Source organism: Vipera ursinii (assembly GCF_947247035.1).
Source record: "Vipera ursinii genome assembly, chromosome: 1".
NCBI lineage: Eukaryota > Metazoa > Chordata > Lepidosauria > Squamata > Viperidae > Vipera > Vipera ursinii.
Window position 1 is genome coordinate 97819636 of NC_139512.1, and position 27680 is coordinate 97847315.

Genomic DNA, 27680 nt, shown 5'->3' on the forward strand with positions numbered 1-27680 from the left:
GATTAGACCCAGCTGAATCAAAGGACTGTCCACTCATATGATTCTGTTTTGGATGGCCTTCTTTTCAGCCCATTACTAAATACCATAACAGATTAATTAGCCCTTCTAGCAGATGTTTTGCACTGCTTGCTCATGTTTAGCATGTTGTCAAAGTCCTTCTCCAACATTGTGTTTCCAAGCTATGAATCCTCCTTCTTGTATTTATACCTTACATTTCTCTTCACTGAATGTGATACTTTACATTTCCCCCTTTTGAAAGCAAACCCATGATGTTTAAAGCTGAAAATTGTTTTTATTTTTATTGTTGTTGTTGTTAATGTTATTGTTGTTGTTGTTATTATTATTATTATTATTATTATTATTACTATTATTATTAATATCTTCCATTCAGTCATATCTAATTCTTGCAAATCCCTGTAATTTTCTTGGAAAAGTTTTTCCTAGGGCTTTGAGAAGGTGATTGGCCCAAGGTCACCCAGGTGACTTTCTGCCTAAGATGGGACTAGAATGCTGCTTTCTAACCTGATGCCTTAATCACTAATCAAAACAGCTGTCAAAAGAAGACACAATTGTCTATGTAAAACTTCATACACAGTGAAGGCTGCAAAAGAACTCTACAGTCACTTTTATTCTATACTCTCTAGTCCCTGTTTTTCCTCAGATTCATAAATGTCAACAGATAAAAGGGCAAATTCTTTGCAAAAGTATATTACAGACAAGAGATGACTACAACTTCCATAGAAGCAATCAGTGAGTCAAGACAGAATCGAAACAGTTCCACAGAAAGCTGGCTTCTCTTTTTGAATTTGTACACTGTGTGTTATGCTGAGTGACTTGATAGCTCTGTACACTGGCAAGGAATTTAATCGGTCATCCTTATGAGACCTTCCTAATAATTTTCATGACAGAATATGGCCACAAACCTCTCAAGTAATATTCTTGGCAGACAATTCAGCATGCTCAGTAATGATGTTAACACTGATGGACAAGGCAAGATAAAGGCACATGATTTGGTGTGACTAAAACTTTGGAACATCTGCTGAATCATTTAAAGAATTAGGTGCAAGGGTAGCAAAACATTTTCTTCTAGCTGCATCAAAATACATTAGAGTGCTTTAACAGCATCAAAATAAACTACAAGGTTATAATGGACTGATAATTCTAACAGTACATTTAGCATTTCACAACATGTTCTGAACTAACCTTAGCTGAATATAAATAAATGAATATTTATAATGCAATCTTATGGGAAGCAATAATACAATAGTTGTTAGACAATACAAATGTATTTTGTTTTTGTTTCCTGTGTAGAATAGGTCTGCAACTAAGAAATGAATCTTGGGGAAGTTAACAAGATCTCCATTTGCTTATGAACAATACCTTCCAAAATAAAGGGAAAAGATTATTACTATTCCATAATTTTAAGATAGTTAGATTAAAAGTCATGGATTGATGTTTGTATGATGAAACATTGCCTCCTGGAAAATAGTCTAAAGAAAAAAGAAAATAAGAGTTATGATGAACATGAAAACAATGACTTTAAAAGTAGAGATTTAAGATTTGTTCCTAGCTCAAAATGCACAACAGGAACAACCTGAGAAATACTGTCTGGAGATTTAGAAAAGTTTTAAATTGCTCAATAAATTTAAGTGATTATTTTAAAACTACAAAAAAATTAATCCCCATCATTCCAGAGATAGTAAACATCCATCAAGACAAATAGTCATTAATAAACTAATGTTCCATGACTTTGTCTGATCTCCTCTTATATTTAAATGTTTAAATTTTTAAAACATTAAAACATTTTAAATTAAGGTGAACAACTTTTTAGTAAGCCTCCCAAACGTTTACCTGTGGAAGACAAAAAACAAACAAACTCACATGGATTTTCTGTTTTGGTGAAAAAGTGTCATATTTGTCCTTTTGTAAGGTTTAGTATGAAGCTGTCTTGTATTTCTTGCCAAAAATGATGGAAAACTACGCTAATGTCTTTTGGACAGAGAGGAAAAAATATTGAGGGTTTGCAGGCAATCCTACCAAGACAAATTATCGGCCCGTTTTAAACTGGGCAAAGCCTATGTATAGAAGAAAATATTGAATTGGAAACATTGAATTGACCTTTCTACCATTGCTTTGTAAACCTGATTAAAATAAATCATATTTTAGTCCTAGATAAATGTGCTTAGGAAAATGCTAGTGATAGCTCTTTACTTAACTACTTAAATGTTGTGTCTGTTCTTGGTGTTTCTGGGTTGCTAAGAGAAAAACAATCCAATTAACACATGAGCCCAATGAAATGATCAGTCCCTAGGGGGCCTTAAGCCATAAAAACAAAAGTTAAGCATATTTGTATTGTTTTTCATATGTAGAGGAACATTTACTGGCCATCATGAAATGTCTTTTTCCCTACTTTCCATATATACATTATGTTTTAATTAATGTGATGTGATTGGCTGTAGTGGAATCATTTTGTTTGCTGTTATTTTACTGTTGTCATATGGTGTAACAGCATGTCAGAGATTGTTCACAATTGCAGCTCCAGAGGTAGCTTCATTGTGCTAGAATGGTTCCAGTCTACTAGGATGATATATGCATTTACAAAGCATTTTGTAGACATATGGCTTCAGCAACTTGCGGTATTTATGAATAATAATTACCCCACGAGGAAAACAGCCAATATATCCTTTATAATTGCATAATTATAACATGGTTATTAGCCTGCTCTGATTACTCTTATGTCTAGCTTATGAAAATGAGGATACCGAGGCTTTTAGACTTGCAAATGTAACTACAACAGAGTGCAGATAACCATAAAATGAGTTGCATGTTGCATCAATATGTCAGAGAAAAGCACTATACCACAATCTTCAGTTAATTTTATAGAAAGTCATAAAAACAATGTTCCTCGCAATGAACTGAGTTTATAAATAAATCATCATAACAAGTCTGCCCATTATAAACTGCATGGTAGGCCATTATTTCTTTTTCAAAACCTTAACTTCAGTAGCAGGGCACCGCAACTTTCTGATACTTTGATCATTTAACTTTCACCTTTCACCTTTTTGCTTCAAATACCTGTCTCTTGCCTCATTGCTGTAACATAAATCACTTTATCTTTATTATTACTTGTTATAATTCCTTTGCACTTAGTTGCTTCTTCCATGCCTCATTGTACTTAAGTATTCCTTTGTTCCCTAGTCTACTGGGTAATGGGAAGGGGGGGAAATGGTGCTGTAATGTTAAGTTTTTTCTTTTTCTCATGGACTAATTAGCATTTCACAGAAGTAGTTCCTAAGGTGAACAGTAGAAATCCAGTAGTCTTCTATTCACATAAGGTAAGGAGGAGATGTCTCTTCCTGATTCTCCCATCCACCTCCCACCCAGTTGAAGAGAATGCTAGCTAGGATGAGTCTGTTGCCTAAACCAAGGACATTCAGAAGGAAAAAAGCATGACGCAGGTTTGCATAAAATGTGCACATGCTACTACCGGTATTCTGTTGTGATGAGCTGTTTTGGATTTCTATTCAAATAATTGAAATTATTTCTCAACCTGCATCTATGGATTTCTTTTTAAAAAAAAACAACAATATTGTGTCTCAATTCAGTGAGGATTGTCTTCATATGAGCAGAGTGCCTGCTTTGTCTCCCATCCTGTTGATGAACAATTAGAGAACTCTGTTCTAATGGTGTTGTGTTTTGTGTCTCACTGACTGCTAGCCATTCTCTAGAGATTCAAACAGAGTTCTTTGCTTGCTACAAGGGAGATCTGTTTCAGTGCATACTATGCCCTTCATCTGGATTTGTAAGGAAGATCAAAAAAAGATTTCATAGGTTTGTTGTTGTTGTTAGCTGCAAAGTCGTGTCCGACCCATCGCGACCCTATGGACAACATTCCTCCAGGCCTTCCTGTCCTCTACCATCTTCTCTAGTCCATTTAAGCTCACGCCTACTGCTTCAATGACTCCATCCAGCCACCTCATTCTCTGTCGTCCCCTTCTTCTATTGCCCTCGATCTTTCCCAGCATTAGGCTCTTCCTTCTCATTAGGTGGCCAAACTATTTGAGTTTTAGCTTCAGGATCTGGCCTTCTAAAGAGCAGTCAGGATTTATCTCCTCTAGGACTGACCGGTTTGATCGCCTTGCAGTCCAAGGGACTCGCAGGAGTCTTCTCCAGCACCAGAGTTCAAAGGCCTCAATTCTTTGGTGCTCAGCCTTTCTTATGGTCCAACTTTCACTGCCATACATTGCAACTGGGAAGACCATAGCCTTGACTATACGCACTTTTGTTGACAGGGTGATGTCTCTGCTTTTTAGTGTGCTGTCTAGATTTGCCATGGCTTTCCTCCCCAGGAGCAAGCGTCTTTTAATTTCTTGGCTACAGTCCCCATCTGCAGTGATCTTGGAGCCCAGGAAAATAAAATCTGTCACTACCTCCATTTCTTCCCCATCTATTTGCCAGGAATTGAGAGGGCCAGATGCCATGATCTTGGTTTTCTTAATGTTAAGTTTCAACCCAAGTTTTGCACTCTCCTTCTTCACCCGCAACAAGAGGCTCTTTAGTTCTTCTTCACTTTCTGCCATTAGAGTGGTATCATCTGCGTGTCTTAGGTTGTTGATATCATAAATAAGATTGTCAACAATACACCCTCCAGTACAAGTCCATAATTGCTAGGTGTTAAGAAGCAGGCAAAGGTTCCTCCCCCACAGTTGATGAACTAGTGAGGAAAAACTTCAACAGCAGCCTTTTTTCTGTTGATGATGTAGAGCAGGAGTTTGACATCTGAAATATTTGCTAGGATTTAGTTGAAGTTTCCTCAGTATATTTCCATGGGATTAGAATAACTACAAAATTGCTTCATGGCCTGAATATCATGAACTCTATTGCCTGAAGGATTGGGGGGATATGATTTCAAAATTATTGGCATTGCATGATAGAAATAGCCCTATTTTGAAAGTAGTGCGAGAATTATTTTTCTGTCACTGTGTTCCAATGCCTTTTTCTCTGTGCAAAGTTGATTTCAGTGGCTGGCTCAATTTGTCTGTGTCATGCCTCCAGTGACACATTTTTCTTCTTCTTTTCCTTTCCCCATGAATGCCTTAGTAGGCTTCCTGTAGTTACAGCAGGCATAATTTTACATAGTGGCAGCATTATTCATTGTGTGTCAATTATCTTTATGATCTCAGTGTTTGGGGGAAAGAAAGCACATTATTAAAAAGTCCTGCAAGCAAAAAAAAAAAAGGTGAGTAACACAGTATCTGATCTAAATACTAGTTTGACCCACACTAAAGAAAAGGGGCATCTTTCACTTTTTTGCCACTTTTTTGTCATTGGATCAATGAATTTGAATCTTTGTGGGTTACAGTGGGAGAGAGATGAGTATATTTTAATATACCAAATCCAGACCCTTTCACTTAAAATTGCATGTTAATGATTATAGATTGAAACTGAAGAGGGCAATTGGAAGAGTGTCAATTTCGTCATGAAGTAAATTCAGCAAAGAGTTGTGAAGCTTCTCCCTAGAAATTTGAACAAATTCTGCAAGTAAATATTAGGCAAGCATACGACTGGCTTATATTTCAAAGAGTTCTTTAACGTCAATACTTCTTTTTCCATTTCCCTTTAATCTGTGACCATTCTATCGTTACTCTTCTCTTCATCTATTCTGTCTTAGTTCATGCCATCTCCAGTTCCCTTAATAATTATTAACTGATTTTTAAGAGAAGGAGAGGAGAAAACAAAATAGAATACAAGATTAACCCATTGTTATTTCTTTACATTGCTTTCATGTCTGGACACAATGAAGACTATTGCCTCTGATGAAATTGAATAACAGAGTTGGAAGGGACCTTGGAGGTCTTCTAGTCCAACCCCCTGCTCAGGCAGGAAACCTTATACCATTTCAGACAAATGGTGGTGCAATCTTTTCTTAAAAACTTTCAGTGTTGGAGCATTCACAATTTCTGGAGGCAAGTTGTTCTTGTTTCTCCTTAGTTCTAGGTGTTGTGATTCAGGGTCAGCCTGTGGGTTCGGCAGTTGGGTCGGACGATTCAGAGGAGGAGGAGGGGGGTGTTGGAGAGCTTGCTGAGGATAGTATTGAGGCTCCACACAGCCCTCAGCCAGGCCCCTCCCATCTGGTTACGACGCAGACCCAGCTGTGTGAGCCTGACAGCGTGGATGAAGATGACCCACAGCTGGCCCTGTTCAAGGACGCCCGACGCAGGAGGCAGTCAAGCAGGAGTAAACAGAGGAAGGCAATGGGGCACCTCGGAAGGAGGCAGAGAGAAGCCACGCCCTTAACTGTTTAAAAGGGGAATGTGTCGGAGGGCTGGTTTGCTGAAGGCAACCGTTTGAATAGCTCCTGTTTCATGGTTCGTGTCTTGTTTTGCTCTGTTTGCTTTTGTGTCCATAAATTTGGCAGGCTTAGTTCCAGCCTCTTGCCTTCTTGTAAAGGGGTTGTCCCTGCCTTATCTGCAGGGCCGGTAGTAGGCTGGTACAGAACACTAGGTTGCTTCTCTCCTCCATTGCTTCTTGTCCTGCCTTCAGGTGCTTTGGCGTATAGCTTGACTCCCTCTTCTTTGTGGCAATCCCTGAGATAGTGGAACAATGCTATCATGTCACCTCTAGTCCTTCTCTTCATTAAACTAGACATACCTAATTCCAGCAACCATTCCTTATATGTTTTAGTCTCCAGTCCCCTAATTCATCTTTGTTGCTCTTTTTTGCACTAGCGGTGCAGAATAGTGGCCTGATTTGAGGACAGGAAAATCTGTACTCTCCAAACATCCCAATAATCCCCCAAAATCCAATATTATCTAGCAGTTAATGAGACTAACAGTTCTTATTCAGTCACTGATTTATGTCCTGCTCAGTTATTATTTAAACCAGACTAAATAAACCCCTGCCCAGCTCCACTGAGATCATTCAAATGACATTGGCTTCCTATAGGTGGTTGGGTCTTTGTTGCAACTGTTTTCAAAAAGAAAGCTAGTCCTTTGTGGAATTAAACCTAGTTCTAAAAGAGCGCCAAATTGAAGCCCTGTAAAAGATGAAAGAAGCAGATTGAGAAGAAAAGCATGGAAAAAGCTATTACCATGCTTATGAAGCTTAGGATATTATGCCATGTCCATGCTTGAGTTATATTTAGCATGGAATGAGCAGACTATACCTGCATGGTGGGAAGACGTTTATACAAAAGGCATTAATTCACCATTTAGAATCCTCCTCCCATATTGAATTCCTGGATTTTTTTTCTGGAAGGTAGTTTATTTCATCTATGTTTTATAATCATAGTTGGATGGAGATTTTGAAAACGTCTGACCATATGCAAGTCTTTGGAAAAGTATGAAATACATTTTTCAGATGTGGTGCATCTCATTCTAGGCATTAAACAGAACTATCCATATCTTCTGCAAAGACTGAGTTGAAAGGGTTCCACTGGGCATGAGGCACACGTGGCCACAGAAATGTTGGTAGACTACAGTTCTCACCTACATAGAGAATGATAGTTTGCATGGGTCATGCTGTGAGCACACAGCAAAGGCAGGCTCTAACTCAACATCTTGTTAGGTTATTTTCTCTCACACAGTATACATTAGTTCAGCCCCAAACCAGCCTTTTCTCTGCATCCAGTATAAATTCTTAGTTCCTTTTATTGTCTTTATCATACCTATCATGGAGTCAAGCAATGGATAATAAGCGTATGCTTTTGTTTTATTTTTTGTTTATTTTTGGATGCTGGATGCACTTAGGCCAACATTTGTAAAACATTAGTTGCATTAATCCTTATAAATAATTAGACCAGATTTTGATTCTGTTCTGTGCAGCCAGCTAGTATCAGCCCTTGCCTTGACAGCTTCTGCTTAACATTTAAGATCTGAAATGAATTCATGCTTCTTGAAGCAGTGTAATTAATGAGACTGCAGAAATAGAACAAAGACTGACAGTGTTTAGACAAGAAAGAGAAGACCCACAGGTTTGATTAATTGGAGTGTGCCAAGGAACTGAGTAATTGCTGTTTACAAACCATATTGTAGCACATGTTAAATCAGGCCAATTGTGTACGTGTGTATGTGTATGTTATAAGCAGGTGCAGTTTAATTTTGCAGTTAAACAATAGAATTATTAGCAAAATCAAAGATATGGTAAAATGGAATCTTGAATGTTGCCTTCCTTATTTCCAGTTAATTAAAAAGATCAGGACTATTCAATACCAAGAGTTGTTGTTCAGCCCCCACTGTACAGATTTACACTTCACTGCGCTTCAAGAATTAACAGTAGCATAATTTGACATTTTATATATATGAAGAAAAATACAATTTTCACACAATATACTGATGTGTAAAAATGGGAAAATGCCGTACAGTTGTTCCTAGGGAACTTGACATTTTCCTCTCATTAGCTTGGAGGCAGCCTTGAGAATAACAGATTAAGGAATGTAAAACAATAGGAAATCTTATTGCCATCCTTTGAATGACTGTGAATGAGGCTGGGTCAATGAGACAGGCCATCATTTATGAACCCATCTGCTTACAGACAATCCACTGCTTTAGGTGGGAATGCAAAGAAATGAAGTTCATGGCACCAAAGATATCTCCAGGCTTCTAATTTAATTCCACAGAGATGCCAAACTTGGTCTCACAATATCTTCAAGTTGTTGGTCATTGGTATAAATCAATTATGCACCATAATGTGAGAAGTAGCAAATGTGATCTACACATTTGTGAAATTCCAATGTATGGAAGGAACAGAACTTGTGGCTAGTATAATCCATCTGTACTGTGTATAACAGAGTAGAGGTGAAAATGTTTTTTTAAAATACAGGTTTTTATATGTTTTGTTCATATCAGTTTTATGAAATTGGACCTCTTCTATTGGAAATTACAATTATAAGGAGATACTGTTCAGTTCTCCTAAATTTTAGACAATGATTTGGGAGGAAAAAAAGTAATTATGCATTTGGTCTTAATTGGATAATTGAATGGTAAAATGGTATTAATACTCTTAAAACCAGATTTTCAAATGTCCATCTTATTAAGTCAAATAGTAAAACCAGAATATAAGTATGTTCTGATGCCATTATGTGGCATGTGCTAGTCAGAAAAATAACAAAATAACAGAGCTGGAAGGGAAGTTGAAGATTTTCTAGTCCACAGGTGTCAAACTCGATCGTGTCACGTGACATATCACAACATTTTTTGCCTTTGCAGAGCTGGGGTGGGCATGGCCTGCACATAACACCTCCGGCCCCGGGGGTCACCAGTTCAATGCCCCTGTTCTAATCCACCCCCCTGTTCAAGCAGGAGACCCTACACCATTTCAGTCAAATGGTTGTCCAATCTCTTCTTAAAGACTTCACATAAAAGCAATTTTATGGCAATTACAGCAGATGGTTAAACAACACATAGAAACCAAAGGAGTAAAAGTCAAGGAAAACACCTCAATTTGGCACATAACTAATATTTTTCACTGTGTATTCATATTCAATTAAGGTAGAACAATAGTGTTTCTATAACCAGTGCTTTTTTTGTAAAAGAAAAAGGTGGCGGAACTCACACATGACATACAACCCACCTTGCCTACCCTACAAGGTTCCATCCAAAAAAGGTGCCGGAACTCCATTCTGAGCGTTCTATGAGAAAAAAAAGCCCTAAATATAACAATCAATATATAAGAGGCAGCCAGTTACCAGAGAATTAAAACTCCTAATGTAATGGGCTACTTTAAAGAAATGGTGGAAGGGATAAATTTAAGAATTCCTTTTACTTTTAATAACAGCATCTAAGATTAGTTCTGCAAACCCTGGGAAACACCAAAACATCCTAACATATGGACTGAATAGAAAAATACGGACTTTAACATTTACTGTGAAATTTACTGTGTTGTAAGCCAATAGAACTCAAACAAAAATCGATCATATTCATAAACGTTTGGCATGTTATGTTTCAGGATAGAAACTTTTATCTTTTTTATCCTTATGATTGCATTTTTTTCCCTTTCTGTCTCTATTTTCTATTATAATCAATTGTGGGTTTTTTGTATTATATATATAAAAATGAAAACAAATGATATGTACTGCCAGAGGAAAATCTATTAACATTCACAAGCATTCTTTATTCTTTGTTATTGTATTAAACAAAAGAGATTTTAGGTACTTTTTAAAACATTCTTCACAAATATCTATGATATTAATAGTGTCTTAATGCTTTCCATAACAGCTTGATATGAGACAAAAAGTGCCCCATTCTTTGTTTTCACTATATAGCAAAATTCTAGAGATAAAAAGGGAAGCTCTTACTAGCATAAATGGTGAAGTTAATATAAGATGGAGGAACAATGAATCTTTTGTCTTCTAGTATATGCTGGATGTAATTAGGGAATGACTAAAAAAAAACACTTAAAAAAAGAGAAAACAGAGCATCATCCTTATAAACAACCTGAACCTTTCGCATATTTGACTAGTGTTTGATGCTATTAAATATTTATCCCAGTGTTTCTCAATCTTACCAACTTTAAAATATATGGACTTCAATCCCCAGGATTCCCCAGCCAGTGTGCTGGTTAATTGTATTGTAGCCAAATGGTCTAAATATGTAAAATAGGTACTGAACATGGCATAATAGATGAATGAAAAGGAAAAAGGAAAGCCTTCCATTTCATGGACTTCTCTGGCAACAATATGAAAATGGTTTATCATTGCCTTTTTCAGCTTCTTAATTTATTCTACTGCCTGTTTTTCTCTCATCCAAGGATTAAATAGGACTGTTAGCCCATGCATGTTATTCAGGGTATTGTCACCAGTTGAGAACTTGAGTATGAATAGGAAATGAACAAACCTGGCAAAGTTAATTTTGATATTCTGATTGACTGGTCAGCTGACTTATTTCAACCAGTATGTTAGTTTAAAATAAAACAATCCATCAAGTCCAGATTTCATAGTAGGGCTAAAAGAAAATGACTTCCCAAAATTCTACCTAACAGTAATACTTTGCAGAGAAGATTTAGGGATGAGGTAGAATTCTTCAGTTTGAAGGCCCTATGTAAATGTACTTAAGATGGTATCTTATCCTCTCATTTTTGTCTAAAACATAATTTACACAAAACTACTTCAAATAGGTAGGTCAAAAATAGGTACATTCAGCCTTGTATGAGTTACTTTATTTATTTATGCTTCCCTGAAGTTCATGTACCCAGATTCAAATTCTAAATAGGGAAGGTGACTAATACTGTATATCTCTAAAATTTAGATACAACTTATATTTTTAATACCAGAAATGAAATTATATATAGTGCTTTCATACACTATGAGTTATAGTGTGTATACAGCCAGGAGAGATTCCTAAACATTGTGAAATCTGGTAGAGGGACTATTAAACAGTTGGTAGAATGAATCTACACAATATTGCAGAATATTTTTTTTTCTAGGTCTGGCAGTGTGGTGGTAGTGTTGAAGTGCTGCCTTGCTCTAGGATTGCCCATATTGAACGAGCCCATAAGCCATACACAGAAGATCTAACATCCCATGTCCGAAGAAATGCACTAAGAGTGGCTGAAGTTTGGATGGATGAATTCAAAAGCCATGTTTACATGGCATGGAATATTCCTCAGGAGGTAGGCTATAAATGGACATCAGTATGACCATATAGTCTTATGTTTCAAACCACTATCTATTTCAATTTCATAAAGTTTCTTTAAGAATCTGTCTTGTGAAACCAAGTGATAGCAGATAGCCACTAATACAGGGGTCCCCAGCCCCCAGTCCATGGACCAGTACTGGACCGCAGCATGCCAGGAACCAATCCACACAAACAAGCAAAGCCCCATCTGCGGGATGCAGGCAGCACACAAAACCACGCCCCCTCCGGTCCATCAAAAAACCTCTCAGTGGAACCAGTCCCTGGTGCCCAAAAGGTTGGGGACCTCTGCACTAATACGTATCACTGACCAGCCGTCTCAACAAAGGGGGAAGGATAAGACACCAATCTCCTGCCTACAACTCAGCCCTGGCAATAGTTCCAAGAAGAGTCCACCACCATTTGATTCTGATACAGGTGACCCCGAGGGGGCAGATAAACTCCCAAGTGGCTCCAAAGTGGCTTCAGGAGCTTTAGAGAGAACACTAACAACCAGATGTCTGCAAAGATATATCTGCAGACACCCCTCCTATCAGAACTAATCTTCTAACACCCACACACCATACTGCCAGAGCCGATGAAACTTCTTAGATGAGAAGTGAAATGTCTTCTTCCTCAGAAAAAAACAACAGTCCAGTTGGATTTTGCAAAAGTCTGCTTAGAGAAACATATAAGCCCAAGTGTCAATGCTGCTAACATCGAATGTTCTTGCTTGACAAGAGATGAAGAAGCAGCTATTTCATAAGTTAAACTTGTGTATTGCTTTAGGAGATAGGGTTAAGGCTGGGAGGCTGGGAGGAGGAAGATTGTGCCTCAAGGCCTTATGACATTAAAGAAGATAAGAACTTGGCGGGTTGTCTAATGGAAGGGAACTGATTCTTTAAATTAATTGGAGAATATGATTAATGACAAAATTAGAAAGGTGGAGAATTGTGTTTAATATATTGTGCAAGGGGGCAGAGATTTCAGATTCCAGCTTCCTTCAAGCAAGCATTTGCTGGTGTATTAGGCTAAATAAAGGACTTTTAAGGTAAACAATGCCTCAGAGTCACTTGAAAAGCCCATATTTCGGAAATTTGACACCAAGACAAGATGTCCCTTAGCCAAGTCAAGATGATTATCAGTTAAAAATGGTCATTTTACAATTATAATCTGGCTGCAATTACATTTAATTTTTTCAGCAACTTTATAGTACAAGAACCAGATTAGGATAATTGTATAATGAAGATAAGATCATCTGGTTCAGCAATGAATGTTCATCACATGATTTATATCACCTGAAACTTTTCTCAGTTGTACTTCTAACTGATTTTGATAGGACTGTAGGAACAATGCTCAGAACACAATAAATATTAGCTGAACATTACAAATCAATTCCACTCAATTAATTAATACAAGTACATCAAGATCATAGAGAGAGAAATTGAGAGTATTGGGGAAAAAAAAGAACAGTCCCCGGACCTGAAGTCTAATATAGAACTGGTCTGTTTGGGGAACCCGCCCCTCTACCTCCATAATATATATAATTTTATAAGCTTGCATCATGTAGCATAAAATAATATTTTATGAAAATACAGGTAGTGTCAATGCTGCAACAATTCTGGCTGAAGCCATTTCTGCTTCGTTTTCAGTTGCCACAGTACTGGGAGGGGGGATGAGTGGTTTTAAGTTTAGACTAAACAATAAATTGTCCCATGGGAACCAAGGTCATTGCTGCTTGGATTTGGCGGGCTTAGCCTTTTGTTAGAAAGCCCACTAAAGTAGTTTATTGGGGAATGTAATTAATGACATTGTGCTGGGGTGGGACGTTCAATTTAGTAACATTATAATGTTTGGGGAGGGAACTCCAGTCTTGGTTTCACGTTTGACCGTGCCGATGCTTTGTAGCCAATAAATATGTTCTTTAAGGAAAACCTTTTGCCTTGGAGTTCTGTTTTTACTGTTCTCATCTATCGGAACCATGACAGATAGTCCTTGACTTACAACAGTTTAGTGACCAAAGTTACAATGGCACTGAAAAAAGTGACTTGTGACTTACATCTGTTGCAGCATATTCATATGTGCAAAAGGAAAAGGTGGACTGAAAAATGCAAAGGGTCTATGCATTGATAAAGTCATGCCTCAGCTTCAGCAAGCTAGTAATGTCTGGAAGATGTTCCTGATTTTGTTGACAGAAATATTCTCCAGACCATCTTGCTATTTGGTTTCAGTTGTTTTGGAATCTGGAAATTGTCTCTTCAAAAATGATCATTGTGGAACTGATTAAAAAAATCTTTCAAAACGTGTGGGAAACTTGATCGCTAAAGTTGAAATGTTAATGAAATAAATGCTCTGTGTGTGACAAGAATGACTTTGATATTTCTGATCTTCTGGCCCTCATGTGTAGGATTCTGGAATTGACATTGGGGACATCTCAGAGAGGAAAGCCTTGAGGAAAAAGCTGCAGTGCAAGACCTTCCGGTGGTATCTTGTCAGTGTATATCCTGAGATGAGAATGTACTCTGACACTGTTGCCTATGGGGTGGTAAGAGACATTTTACATTTGCTTGAGAGTCCTAGGGAGGAAATAGTGATGAGTGGTTTCCTGCAGGTGGACTGAGCATGTTCCACAGAGAAAAGCCTGAAGAAAAAAAATGTGTCTGTTTATAATAGCAATAGATTTATATGCCACTCCATAGTGCTTTACAGCATTCTCTGGGCATATTATAATGTCAGTATATTGCCTCCAACAATATGGGTCCTCATTTTGCTGACCTGGAAAGGATGGAAGGCTAAGTCAACCTTGAGCCAGTCAAACTTGAACTCCAGGCTGTGGGCAGAGTTAGCCTGCAATACTGTATTCTAACCACTGCACCACCAGGGCTCTGGTGTTGCAGTCACAACTGAGAGTATTGTGATTAATTAGCACTGGAAAATAGCATTCATAAGGACATAAGTATTGTCCTGAGGGATCAAATCCCTGACTCATCTACTCCAGCAGTCTTGTCTTACAGTGGCCAACCAACTGCACAAGGAAACTCACTAGTCATTCAGCAAATAACCCTCAGAAGATTAGGAGCCATGACTTCCATGAGTTGGTCTACCTCTTTTTTGAAGCCAATTATGTTGGTAGCCAGCACTAAATTTCATGGGAGCAAATTCCAAAAATTATATTAAAAATATTTCATTTTGTCTGTCCTGATTCTCCCAAGATTCAGTTTCATTGGGTGACCTCTGATCCTAGGTATTTGGGGAAGAGAAAAAGAGCTTGTCCTTGCACACTTTATCCACTACTCCAAATGCATGTATATAGATAGATTCAAGCACAAGGCTACTTGAAGCATTTTAGTAGCATTCATTTTAGATTGTCCCATCTCTTTGATACATTTCAATTTTGATATTTGTCTTCCTGTTACTAAAAATCAGATTTTTAACAGGATTTCTGCAACACACTGAACAAGAGCCTTGGTGGAGCAGTGGGCTAATGCCTTCTTAAGTAACACCAGCTGCCTGCAATTAGTGCAGGTTCGCATCCCACCAGGCTCAAGGTTGACTCAGCCTTCCATCCTTCCGAGGTAGGTAAAATGAGGACCCAGATTGTTGGGGGCAATAAGCTGACTTTGTAATAATGCCGCTTGGGGTGTGTGTGAAAGCCCTAATAAGCAGGCATACTGTATACATAGAATGAAGGCTACTGCTAAGCACATTGGTTTATGCTTAAATTGTAAGCCGCCCTGAGTCTTCGGAGAAGGGCGGGATATAAATGGGATTAAAATAAATAATAAATATGTTTGCACACCTCAATCATGTCCCCTCTCATTCACATCCGTTCTAGATTAATAAACCCAAATATCACATTTCTTCATAGAAAATTACTGTAGCCCCTTGGATCATCTTAGCTGTCCTCCTTTGAATCTCCTCTGGCATCAATATATCTTTTTGAAGTGTGACAACGAGAACCTCAGACAATATTCCACATGCTTTATCGCACACATATATATGTTATTGTTTGTGTGGAGTTCAATTAGTGTGTGTGTGTGTGTGTGTGTGTGTGTGTGTGTGTGTGCCTTCAAGCCATTGATTACTTTTGTTAGCAGGCTGGACAAGTCCCTGTACTCTTCTTGGCAAGTTTTTGGAAACAATTGGACATTGCCTGCTTCCCATAGTTAGATGGTATGATAGATTCAAGTTCACCCAGTCGGTTTTGTGCCTAATATGGGACAAGAACTCTTAGTCTCTTAATTTCTAGCCTAATGCCTTCTCCATTATACCAAAGTGGCTCTTATTTAAAAATTAAGCACACATTAAATGTTTTGAATATACTAATTGGATGTTGCAATATACTTGTAAATAGCCACCTATCTGGGAAAGTAAAAAAAAAAATCTAGGCCAGTGTTTTTCAACCAGATGTTGCCTGGTGTGCCGTGGGAAAAATTGAAAAGTAATTATAAAATACTTTCTTTGTGTTTATTTGATTCCTATTCAAGAGAATTACTTTATATATAGTCAATATAGGCACAGAGTTAAATTTTTTAACATTTTCTAATGGTGGAGTGCCTCGTGATTTTTTTCATGAAACAAATGTGCCTTTGCCCAAAAAAGGTTGAAAAACACTGATCTAGGCTACCATTTGTATGGCCAAAATAATAAAAATTCTTGGGTGAATTTATCTAATAATTTAATTAATCCGCAAATGGATTCATTTTCATCCCTGAATTGCTTAATGATATAAATGTTTGTTTGAATCATATATAACAATGAATATACAAGCTATTTGTAATGATATTTTATTTTCTGGGTAGTTGAATCCCATACCAGGCAAAGAATTGAATTAGATCATCTTCAAAATTCCTTCCAATCTTATGTTATTTGTACAATCTTTGTAGTATAGTTGTGCTATATTTCGGCTGCTGAAATCTGGATGAAAACTAACTGAAAGGAAAGTGATAGTTCTATGCTTCTCTTAGCTACTGTATAATAACCATCCACATATTTGGAATCCTAATATAGTTTAGACAGGTTTTGTGAAGTTTGTATTTCTATACTGTTATATACAAAGCAATAGTATTTTGCAGTACTGTGAAACAAATTGTGTATTAAAAAATTGAATCCAAGGCACTGGGAAGATATATTGAACACAATTTACATTGTATCATCTGGCAATAATTTAATATCATCTGGCTATTAATTCAATTTCTTTTTTAACTTTTGTATCATTGTATTTTATTGTTGTTAGCCGCCCTGAGTCCTTTGGGAGATAGGGCAGAATATAAGTCCCAAAAATAAATAAATAAATAAATAAATAAATAAATAAATAAATAAATAAATAAATAAATAAATAAATAAATAAACAAATGATGGGGGGTTGTTGTTTTGGAAAATGCGCATTAATGATCTGAAGTTTGGCCAAAAGTGAACAAACCGCTCATTTACTGAGCAAGTTTACTGTTGGAATCCTAGTAAATTTTGAATTGATTTGAAATTCTTTGATCTTTAATTGAAATTCTTTTTTTAAATGCAAAGTTGGCTGTAAGGTCTTGAAGACCTGGTTGTTTTCCCAGGCCTTGCATTGGGATGGATGGTGCTCTTTGTTGGATGTGATTTATCTGCACTTTTGTATAGAGGGACCACAACCCACCTGGCTTTGCTTTGAATTGTGCTTTCCCAGTTTATTAAACTGTAAGTTGTCCAGAGACAGTTCAGAGTCAGGTAGTGCCTAAATTTAATTAATTAAAAGGTATATTACAGTCTATGCCAAAATTTCACACTGTGTATTCTTACTTAGTTTAAACAGATTAGCCTTTTCTCTCAATGATATTTAAATAGTTATTGCAAAAATATAGTTGCAAACAGGTATAATTCTTGTCCTGTTTTAACAAGTAATTTACATTCTTTTTTCTGAGTCCTTACCCCTCTTCTCTATGTTTCCTAGCTTCAGAATTCCCTAAAAAGTGATCTGTGTCTTGATCAGGGACCAGATACAGAAAATATTCCAATCATGTACATCTGCCATGGAATGACACCACAGGTTAGTAAGATTAATCTTGCATCTTATACTCACCCATATGTAGAAAGAACCGTATTGTAACCAGCAATTATTTTTCTACTACAATACTTTCTAAGACTGTTAATAATAAATGGAAATAATCTTTCCTCCTGATGTTAAGTATTATGAATTTCTTAATTAGTGCCTTGTCAAAAAGTCACAATGGAAAATTAAGAATGCATAGAATTGTTGGCATAGACTTTTATTTTTCTTCCTAGAAAAAAAAATAGAATCCAGAGCGTGAATGCATCATTAACTATTTCATGGGCATTTATTTCCTCTATGTTTCTACATCTCACATATTAATGTCATTTACAACACACATGTGCACACACACTTATTCTTCCAGTAAATATGCTTGAGTTTATAATAAAAGAGTAGAGAATTATAGTTCTTTTGGCTTTTCAAGAAACAATCAGGCATGGAAATCCCATGGTTTAATTTTGGCCTTTGATATAGAAGCATTACATAACATCATGTAATCATTTCAAATGTTGCTATGCGAGTTTTATTTTAGGCCAGGGGTAGGCAACCTCGGCTCTTTTATGACTCATGGACTTCAACTCCCAGAATTCCTGAGTCAGCATAGCTGACTCAGGAATTCTGGGAGTTGAAGTCCATGAGTCATAAAAGAGCCGAGGTTGCCTACCCCTGCTTTAGACCAATCTATTGTGATTTTCTAGAAGTCTGTTTTCTAGGTAATACAAGATGAACCAGGGATAAAAAGATCCAAAGACCATTAGAAACTAGAGAGATGCACTTGTAATAAATAATATAATTTTTTGCCTCCCGGTTTAGTTCCTTTTGAGATGAGATAGGAAAGTAGTTGCCCAAAGGAGAACCTTTTCTGTGGATGATCTGTTGAGTTGATTGGCATCTTAGAAATCCCACATGGAATTCCTAGTGGCTTACATTCCCATATTAAGCATGCATGTATCATTGGATCACACCTATTAGTTGTCTTCAGAAGTTTTACTTGTAGAATATCAAATAGTAGTAGAAGTGAATTTGTATGACTTAGTGCTATCTAAAATTGTATTGTTAAATCAAATTAGTGGAACTGTGTAATCATGACTTGATAAATATTCATAGTGTCCTTAAGACTTTTTTCCCCAAAGACCTTTATCACATTATTATTTTTCTTTTTGAGCTTCTTATATGTGGCCCATACATTGCCAATAATGTGATCTGCATATTTTGTGAAGGGGATGGATAATATTTGACTAAAGAACCAACTTCTAACAGGTTAGATTGAGAAATATTGGGAAGTTGATTGTCTTTGCTCAGTTTTTGTTTCTATATAATCGTGAAAAGATATTCAGCCACCATTTTCACATCTAGTAGAATTGGTTTTCCTGTATAAGATGTAATTAATATTGATTGTGCTAGTGAGGGTACACTAGAGTAAATTATGAATGATGAAGAGAAATTTTCAGAGTCTGCTTAGACACTGCACTGGCTAAAGCTTTTCTCTCCTCCTCAACCTTATTTTTAATAACTATCATTTGCCAAGGGGAAAGTCTAACAAAATTCAGTGTTCTGCAAGTAACCAAATCCTTCTTCTGTTATTCATAAGTTATTAAAAGTCTTTCTTCTTTACCTTCTGGAATTATTTTATAATATGTTTTGATGTATCCTTTATCTGCTATGGTAATGCTAAAGAGACTGTTGCAAATTCAGACTGGAAAAAATGTAATTATATTATGGTGCACATAAAAGGTTTCATTATTTGCAATTTTTTTGGATTTGATTGACCTGTTTTGCAACTAAGTACAACATAAATGTTCTATCGGTGTTGTAAGTTTTCCAGAAACTGAGGTTTAGCACTATACTTTCATTAAGTAGACTTGATGTAGATTAATATCAATTGTACAAAACAATATGATCTGAACTAGATGAGTTTCTCCAACATTGACTTTGATATATTTTGGCAGTTGCAAAGAACTCCTAATGTTGTGGTCTTTACTGGCCTATACTTCTGTTCACCAAATTTCCTTGTGGAGATGATATCAAAATGAAGATATGTAGGAAACATATTAATTTCTGAATATGTTTTTACAGTTTATCAAGTTTGAATACAGATGAGAAGATAGACCTGAACCGGTCTGCATCTCACATAACCTGTTATCATTTAGTTCCAGTTTCTGAATAATTGACTGTTGCCCACCCATGTTCTGGAGGTTATACATTTGGCAAAAATGTTTCTGAACCAGAATGTATGTGGACATACCTATCATGGCTTCTGTCATGAAAATGTGGTAAAACCTCTGCCGTTATTTTTTCAATTGCAACTGGCTATCTCTATAGATGGCTTCTTTTATGCTGTTTTTATTGCCCAGAGGCCATGGTTAGAGATGGTTTCAACTATCTGATGTTGCTGCCTTCATAATCCAGAATTAGAGGATGAACAAAACAACTATTGTTGAAGCTGGGAGACAATTTAATGTCCACCAGACAGATATGCATCATGCTTGCAGCTTCCAACATTTGTTTCAATATTTTCTATTGCTTTTTACTTTAAAAAAATCAAAGTGGTTTCTATAATTTATAAATTTTAAAAATGAAACAAAAAAAGTTATAAACCAGTATATAAAAGGTAAAAGTAAAGGTTCCCCCGCACATGCGTGCTAGTCATTTCCAACTCTAGGGGCCGGTGCTCATCTCCGTTTCAAAGCTGAAGAGCCAGCGCTTGTCCGAGGACGTCTCCATGGTCATGTGGCCGGCATGACTAGACGCCAAAGGCGCATGGAACGCTGTTACCTTCCCACTGTAGTGGTCCCTATTTTTCTACTTGCATTTTGACGTGCTTTCGAACTGCTAGGTTGACAGAAGCTGGGACGAGTAACAGGCACTCACTCTGTTACGCGGCACTCAGTATTCGACCCGCCAAACTGCCGACCAGTATATATCCTACAATAAATACAATAAGGAAACATTAAAAATACAAATAAATTAATAAGACTTATAGCAGCTGATAGGAAACTATGAGAATAGATTAAGAAGATTAAGAAAAAAGGGGACTATTAAAAGAAAATTTAGACTAGGACAAGTTAAGATGGCCTATGCATTAGGCCATCTTAATAATTGGCATGCTGCATCACAGACATTTATTCAATCTGGAAACTGCATTAGTATAGATGAAGCACACTTCAATATTTCAGTGAGATGAATATCCTGAAACTGGGATGTGGTCAGCAAGTCTTCCTTATGAAAACATATAGACATGGTAGGCTTGTAAGAAAGCAGTTGGTCGCAAACTCTTTAAAGCTAGATGTGACCTCCTTAGGGTGATGTGTGTGTGTGTGTGTGTGTGTGTGTGTGTGTGTGTGTGTGTGTGTAAAAACTGCGATATCCTGGCACATTCTAGGGCATCTCTAGAGCAGCAGCCACTAACTTTTTGGGCACCAGGGACCGGTTCTTTGGACAGATGTTTTTCTGTGGACTGAAGGGGATGAGAGTTTCCATGCTGCCTGCATCCCACAGATGTGGCTTCATTTGTTTGCCCAGCCCAGTTTCTGGCATGCATTGGACCATTGCCAGTCCACAGATCGGGGATTGGGGACCCCTGCTCTATAGTATGCTTGCAAATTGTATTTCATGCTGAAAGATTCCAGATACAAAGAAAAATACCAAGTGCTCACAGTATCAGAAAATCACTGGGATGTGAATTTACACAGAAGAGTATCATGTGAAACTATGCAGTCAATAAAAGTATTTTTTTTAGATAGAGAGTGACACAGGTCCAAGGCCAAGAATTTGGAAGAACAGTTGAGAGAAGAAGATTTTGCATAGTTGATGTGTCTGTACACTGTCAGCCAAATTTTAAAGCATCTGTTAGTTACTTGATCCATTAAATGTCAAGTAGTAGCTAGAATGTTAATATGAATTTGGGTATAATTCAGTGATAGGATTCAAATCTGTGAACAACCAGTTCTCTGTGTGGATGCTGCTTCCGGAAGTCCATTCTGGTCCTGGGCAACAAAAAATTAGCTACCGGTTCTGCTGAACTGGTGTGAACTGGCTGAATCCCACCACTGGTATAATTCTTCCATTAACTTGGGTTTTATAGAAACAAGTGTCTGAAAAGAAAGACCATTAAATGTTGCTTCCCTGCATCATGTTCTTTTCTAAAGTAATTAGCTCTGGTTTCATTAGAAACTAAGATACTTTAATTCTATCATTAAGTTTTCTCTTCTTTGCCTATCAAGAACATTTTTTAAAAAAGTATTTACAGAAATAACATTATGGGATCAAGTTAATGGAAGTTAATGGGATGAAAAGTTGCATTTTTTCCCCTGTGGAAATGACCTGCAGTTAGCGATCTGAACCCTTTTGCTATAAACTCTGGCACTGTTATCAATAGAACTGTATTTATTTCCTATTAAGAATATGTTGCTCCCTTTGTGAAATACAATTGCAAATTCAAATATTAAAAAGTATGCATTGCTACTGTCCTATCCCCATTATTTTCCAGTTCTATACAATCATACTTCCCAAAGTGTTTGCAACCACACTACAATTGTCTAAGTAGCCTTTGACATGACCCTGAATCAAATTTGTTTTTCTGAATGGTTCTGTTTTCCTTCCATTCCATCTAGCATTCAATACCATTGATCTAATGGTAGGAAGCTTTCCCCCTTCCCTCTATTCAAGCACAGCAGGGGGCTGCCTTTTCCACATCCAAGGCCAGATAGGCTTTGGAATGAAGCTCTCAGATATATTGTTTTGCTGTTTAGATGGGGAAGGAGCTGCCCCCATTCCAAAAAAAAGAGAGCCTCCAGCTACATGCTCCTAAATGTGGTGGGGGGGTCTGCGCTCATTAGAACAGTCAATAATGCATTAATTGGACTTGGGATAGAAGACAGGCTAGCAAGTATTAGGAAGCGATTTAGTGCATATAACAGAATAACAGTGTTGGAAGAGACCTTGGAGATCTTCTAGTCCAACCCCCTACTCAAGCAGGAAACCCTATACCAGGGGTAGGCAACCTTGGCTCTTTTATGACTCATGGACTTCAACTCCCAGAATTCCTGAGTCAGCTATGCTGAAGTTGAAGTTGAAGTCCATGAGTCATAAAATTAATTTAATTTAATTTAATTTATTGAGATTTCTATACCGCCCTTCTCCCTAAGGGACTCAGGGCGGTTCACAGGACATATATAAATAACAATACAAAAATTAAAAAACAATTAAATCAATGCCCAAGTTAAAACAAGAATGATAAAACAAGCCTATAAAAACCCATATACCCCCATCAGGCCAGACCCGCTAGTTCAAATAAATGGGTCTTCAACCCGCGACGGAAGGATCGGAGGTCTGATGCCGTCCGGAGCTCAACCGGCAGTTGGTTCCATAATGCCGGAGCACCCACAGAGAAGGCCCTCCCCCTGGGGGCCACCAGTCGACATTCCTTGACCGGAGGCACCCTGAGGAGGCCCTCTCTGTGGGCACGCACAGGGCGGAGGGGAGTCGACGCCGGCAGCAGGTGGTCCTCAAGGTATCGCGGACCCATGCCATGTAGGGACTTAAAGATCATAACCAAAACCTTGAACCTTACCCGGAAGACAACTGGTAACCAATGCAGCTCACGGAGCAAAGGTGTAACATGGGAGTACCGGGAAACTCCCAAGACAACTCTCGCGGCCGCATTCTGTACCAGTTGGAGCCTCCGAGTAGTCTTCAAGGGAAGCCCCATGTAGAGAGCATTACAGTAGTCTAGGCGAGAGGTCACGAGCGCATGAGTGACCGTACATAAGGCCTCCTGGTCCAGATAGGGCCGCAACTGGCGCACCAGGCGAACCTGGGCAAAAGCCCCCCTAGTCACGGCCACTATATGATCCTCCAAAGTGAGTCGTGAATCTAGGAGGACTCCCAAGTTGCGAGCCCTATCCACAGGGGGTAAAAGCTCACCCCCCATAGAAAGAGATGGAACATCCCAGGTGTCCCGGGAAGCCGGAATGTACAGCCACTCAGTCTTGTCAGGGTTGAGTTGAAGTCTGTTCCTCCCCATCCAGACCCGAACCGCCTCCAGGCAACGGGACATCACAGCGAGGGCATCACTGGGGTGGTTTGGGGTCGAAATAAAAAGTTGGGTATCATCAGCATATTGATGATACCCAACTCCAAAACCACGAATGATCTCACCCAGCGGTTTCATATAGATGTTGAACAGGAGAGGCGAGAGGACCGACCCCTGAGGAACTCCACAAGCGAGAGTCCTAGGGGTCGACCTCTGCCCCCCTGCCAACACCGACTGCGAGCGTCCCAGGAGATAGGAGGAGAACCACTGAAAAACCGTGCCTCCCACTCCCAATCCCAGAGCCAAGGTTGCCTACCCCTGCCCTATACCATTTCAGACAAATTGTTGTCCAATCCCTTCTTTAAAATCTCCAGTATTGGAGCACCCACAACCTCTGGAGGCAAGTTGTTTCACTGATTGACTATAGACAGAATCCTGCCAAACTATTTGCATCATTAATGAATGAGAAGTTCTAGGGAGAAGCTGGCTTTTACCATCTTCCTCCCAATCACACTATCTACATTTCACTCTCTCTTATTCCTCTGGAATGTACACCTTTGCTCCTGGGAATCTAGACTACATTCTGCCACATATCAAAGCATGAGGATTATGCCAAATCCTGCAAGTTTGGGACAGCTTTAAAAAGAAAAGGCTATTTATTAAAAAAAATAATAACTTTGGAGGTGAGCAGAAATTATATTAAGGCACCAAACCCCTAATATAAGGTAATTTTGTGTTTTATCATATGTCTGAACTATCACATTTTTTAAAGATCATTTGAAACAAAAATCACTGGTGTAATGCTAAATTTCAGCTTTGTGTAATTCAGGTATGACACAATGGTTTTAACAGAATGCTACTAAACAAAGTACTCCTGTTACTGAGAATTTCTAAAAAAAAATCTCATCTAGATCAGATCAGCATTTGTTTTCTGAAAACATAAAATGAGCAGGTAATCAAATTAGCTGTTTCTGCAGTTAGCCATTTAAGCTTATAATAATCAACTTGGAAACAGATAATCTATCATTTGAAAGTAGGGGAGGATAGACTCTAAAAACTGTTTAAACAGTGTCTTGCAAGGACCAGCAAGTTCTGGATATTTCCAGCAGCAGAAGAGATTTTTCTCAGTTCATTTCAAGAGATATTAAAGGTAAAGGTAAAGGTTCCCCCACACATGAGTGCTAGTTGTTTCCGACTCTAGGGGCCGGTGCTCATCTCTGTTTCAAAGCCGAAGAGCCAGCGCTTGTCTGAGGATGTCTCCGTGGTCATGTGGCCAGCATGACTGGATGCCAAAGGCGCATGGAACACTGTTACCTTCCCACCGTAGTGGTCCCTATTTTTCTACTTGCATTTTTACGTGCTTTCGAATTGCTAGGTTGGCAGAAGCTGGGACGAGTAACTGGCACTAACTCTGCTATGCGGCACTCGGGATTCGACCCACCAAACAGCCGACCTTCTGATCGACAAGCTCAGCATCCTAACCCACTGAGCCACCGCGTCCCTTCAAGAGATATTAGGGAGACATATTCTCTCTTAGGGCAGAGCCTATCCTTGGTAATAGACAGAAAGGTCATTGGACTTCTGCAAAACAGTGGAATAAATTGTACATGAAATGTGCTAATGAGTATGTTATTTTTGTATTTTGATCTTTCAAATTGCGTGTCTCCTCTTTTATTCTCTGTAATTTAGTGTATGCCTACAAAGACTCAGACATCAGGCCAGGTACATCTATAGATATCTATCCTGCCTGAAACTCAATCTCACAGTTAGGAAACAGCAGAAACTTTTAAGGATTCAATTCTGCTAGATAAAGTGCTTTGCTTGAGACAGAAAATAAGCAATTCATGTGCAATACATACATACATGATTTGCCTACTGGACATAGAATCATGTTCTATGCATTAGTATGTCCCATGGCTAAACTGGACTGTTGTTGTTAACTGCGAAGTCATGTCCGACCCATTGCGACCCCATGGACAATGTTCCTCCAGGCCTTCCTGTCCTCTACCATCTTCTGGAGTCCATTTAAGCTCATGCCTACTGCTTCAGTGACTCCATCCAGCCACCTCATTCTCTGTCGTCCCCTTCTTCTCTTGCCCTCAATCTTTCCCAGCATTAGGCTCTTCTCCAGTGAGTCCTTCCTTCTCATTAGGTGGCCAAAGTATTTGAGTTTTAGCTTCAGGATCTGGCCTTCTAAACAGCAGTCAGGGTTGATCTCCTCTAGAACTGACCGGTTTGATCGCCTTGCAGTCCAAGGGACTCGCAGGAGACTTCTCCAGCACCATAGTTCAAAGGCTTCAAGGCGCTCAAACTGGACTACCTTCCCACATTTTCAACTCAACAAAATTTGAGCCACTCTTTTTACAGACTTGAGACTCCACTGCTTTGTGTTTACATAACAGTTCTATCTGGTCTAAGTTGGTGATCAAATTCACCAGTTTCAATCTTTGTATCACCTCATACTTTACACCAGCTATGGCATAGGGCAAGGTTATTTGAGAAACCACCTATCTCTATTTTTCCCCCATTTATTAAGTTTCAGCAGAATGGAATCAATTGGGATCTCCTCAACTAAACAGTGCCATCTATCAGGGCCTTGGAGACATGTCTCCTCTGTCATGGTTCCTTCCCTGCACTCCCCCAGAGACCCACATGGTTCCCACTCTTACAATGTTCTGAAAGGCACTGAAAATTTCTCCCAGATTCTGGGAGAAATGCTGATTGGTAAGCTCTTATAAGATGCTGTATGGCTTCTTTCTTGACAGACATCAAGACATCCTCCATTTTATTGTTTTGGCTTGTTATTACATAAGGTGTCCAGAGTTGGTTGGAATCAGGCATTATTTAAATGTATGTAAATAAATACATAAACGTTTCTCCTTTGTCACTGGATCTAGGAGGTACCAGGTATGTCTCCTGTCCCTTCCTAGTTGTGAGTGGCTTGAGGACATTCCATTTCACTTGCTATTTCCATTTTCATATTAGCAGGAGTTTGCAAATCCCCCCCTCACAATCTCTCTTTCTTTCCTCCTGCTTGGGAATCTCAGAAGTGAGAGCTGGAATTACCAGATGTCATGCAAAAGAAAGACATGTTCTCTTTTTTGTCCTCATGTCCTCCTTCCAATTCTTGAAAATGAAGATAGCTGGAAAAATGATGCAATTGAAAAAAACAGACCTCTGATGTTGGAAAAGGCAATTTCAAATATATGTAAGCCAAGTACATTTTTTGCAGTTCTTTGCTCTATTTTTTGTTATGGATACCTAGCAATCAAACAGTGTGTTCTCTTCCCCCCCCCCCCCAATTTGTCCTTCTTTCCAGTTGTCCATGTTCTCCTTTGCTTATTCAGATATCCCGCAACCCTATCTTTGGCTGAAATTGGAGATATTTGTCTTCCAACCCAGTCTTCTGCCTCCTTTTTTCCTTGATATTGGACAATAGAAAGTTCTTGTCTTCATCTATTGATTATTGAATTCAGTATTCTCTTTTTCAACTTGAAGGACATGTATTTTTCATTCTTAGTGGTTTTAAAATTTTCTCTATTCCTTCTTCAAACCAGTCTTCCTCTTTCTTGGAGTCAAAACTGCCAGCCGACTCTGAAGCCAGAACCTACAGTGTGTGAAATGGTTTATACCCCTGAGGGCATAGCAAATGGAACTGTCAAAAGAGGTTAGCAGTTTCAATATCTTCTGTTACTTCCCCATGATTTTTTTCATATCTAGGCGATCCTTTTAGTGAATTAAATATTCCAGCCTGCTCCTTTTGCACTAGGAATCTAAATATACTATTTGTAAACCACCCAGTCTGCTTTAGGTGAGAAGGCCAGTGTAGAAATTTGATGAATAAATAAATAAAAACATATCCCACCTTGAATTCTTCTTCATCCCCAAAACAAGATAGGGAATGCAGGGCAGAGGTGCACAAATGGTAATTTGGGATGGGAGAAGCTTCCAGAAGCAAGAACAAGTGAGGGAACACTAAATATGTTTTCAACATAGCCTGAGGCTT

At 38.3% G+C, this 27680-nt stretch overlaps 1 protein-coding gene across 1 annotated transcript in view; it reads left to right on the forward strand.

Moving 5' to 3' along the window:
* Window positions 1-27680, forward strand: part of GALNT18 (polypeptide N-acetylgalactosaminyltransferase 18) — a gene marked incomplete at its 5' end in the record, with an annotated part of 361412 nt that overhangs the window by 299771 nt on the left and 33961 nt on the right. Inside the window, 3 exons of the mRNA XM_083355851.1 lie at window positions 11422-11607; window positions 14017-14154; window positions 17542-17637. Coding sequence (XP_083211977.1) covers window positions 11422-11607; window positions 14017-14154; window positions 17542-17637 — 420 coding nt within the window. The remainder of the gene's footprint in view (window positions 1-11421; window positions 11608-14016; window positions 14155-17541; window positions 17638-27680) is intronic.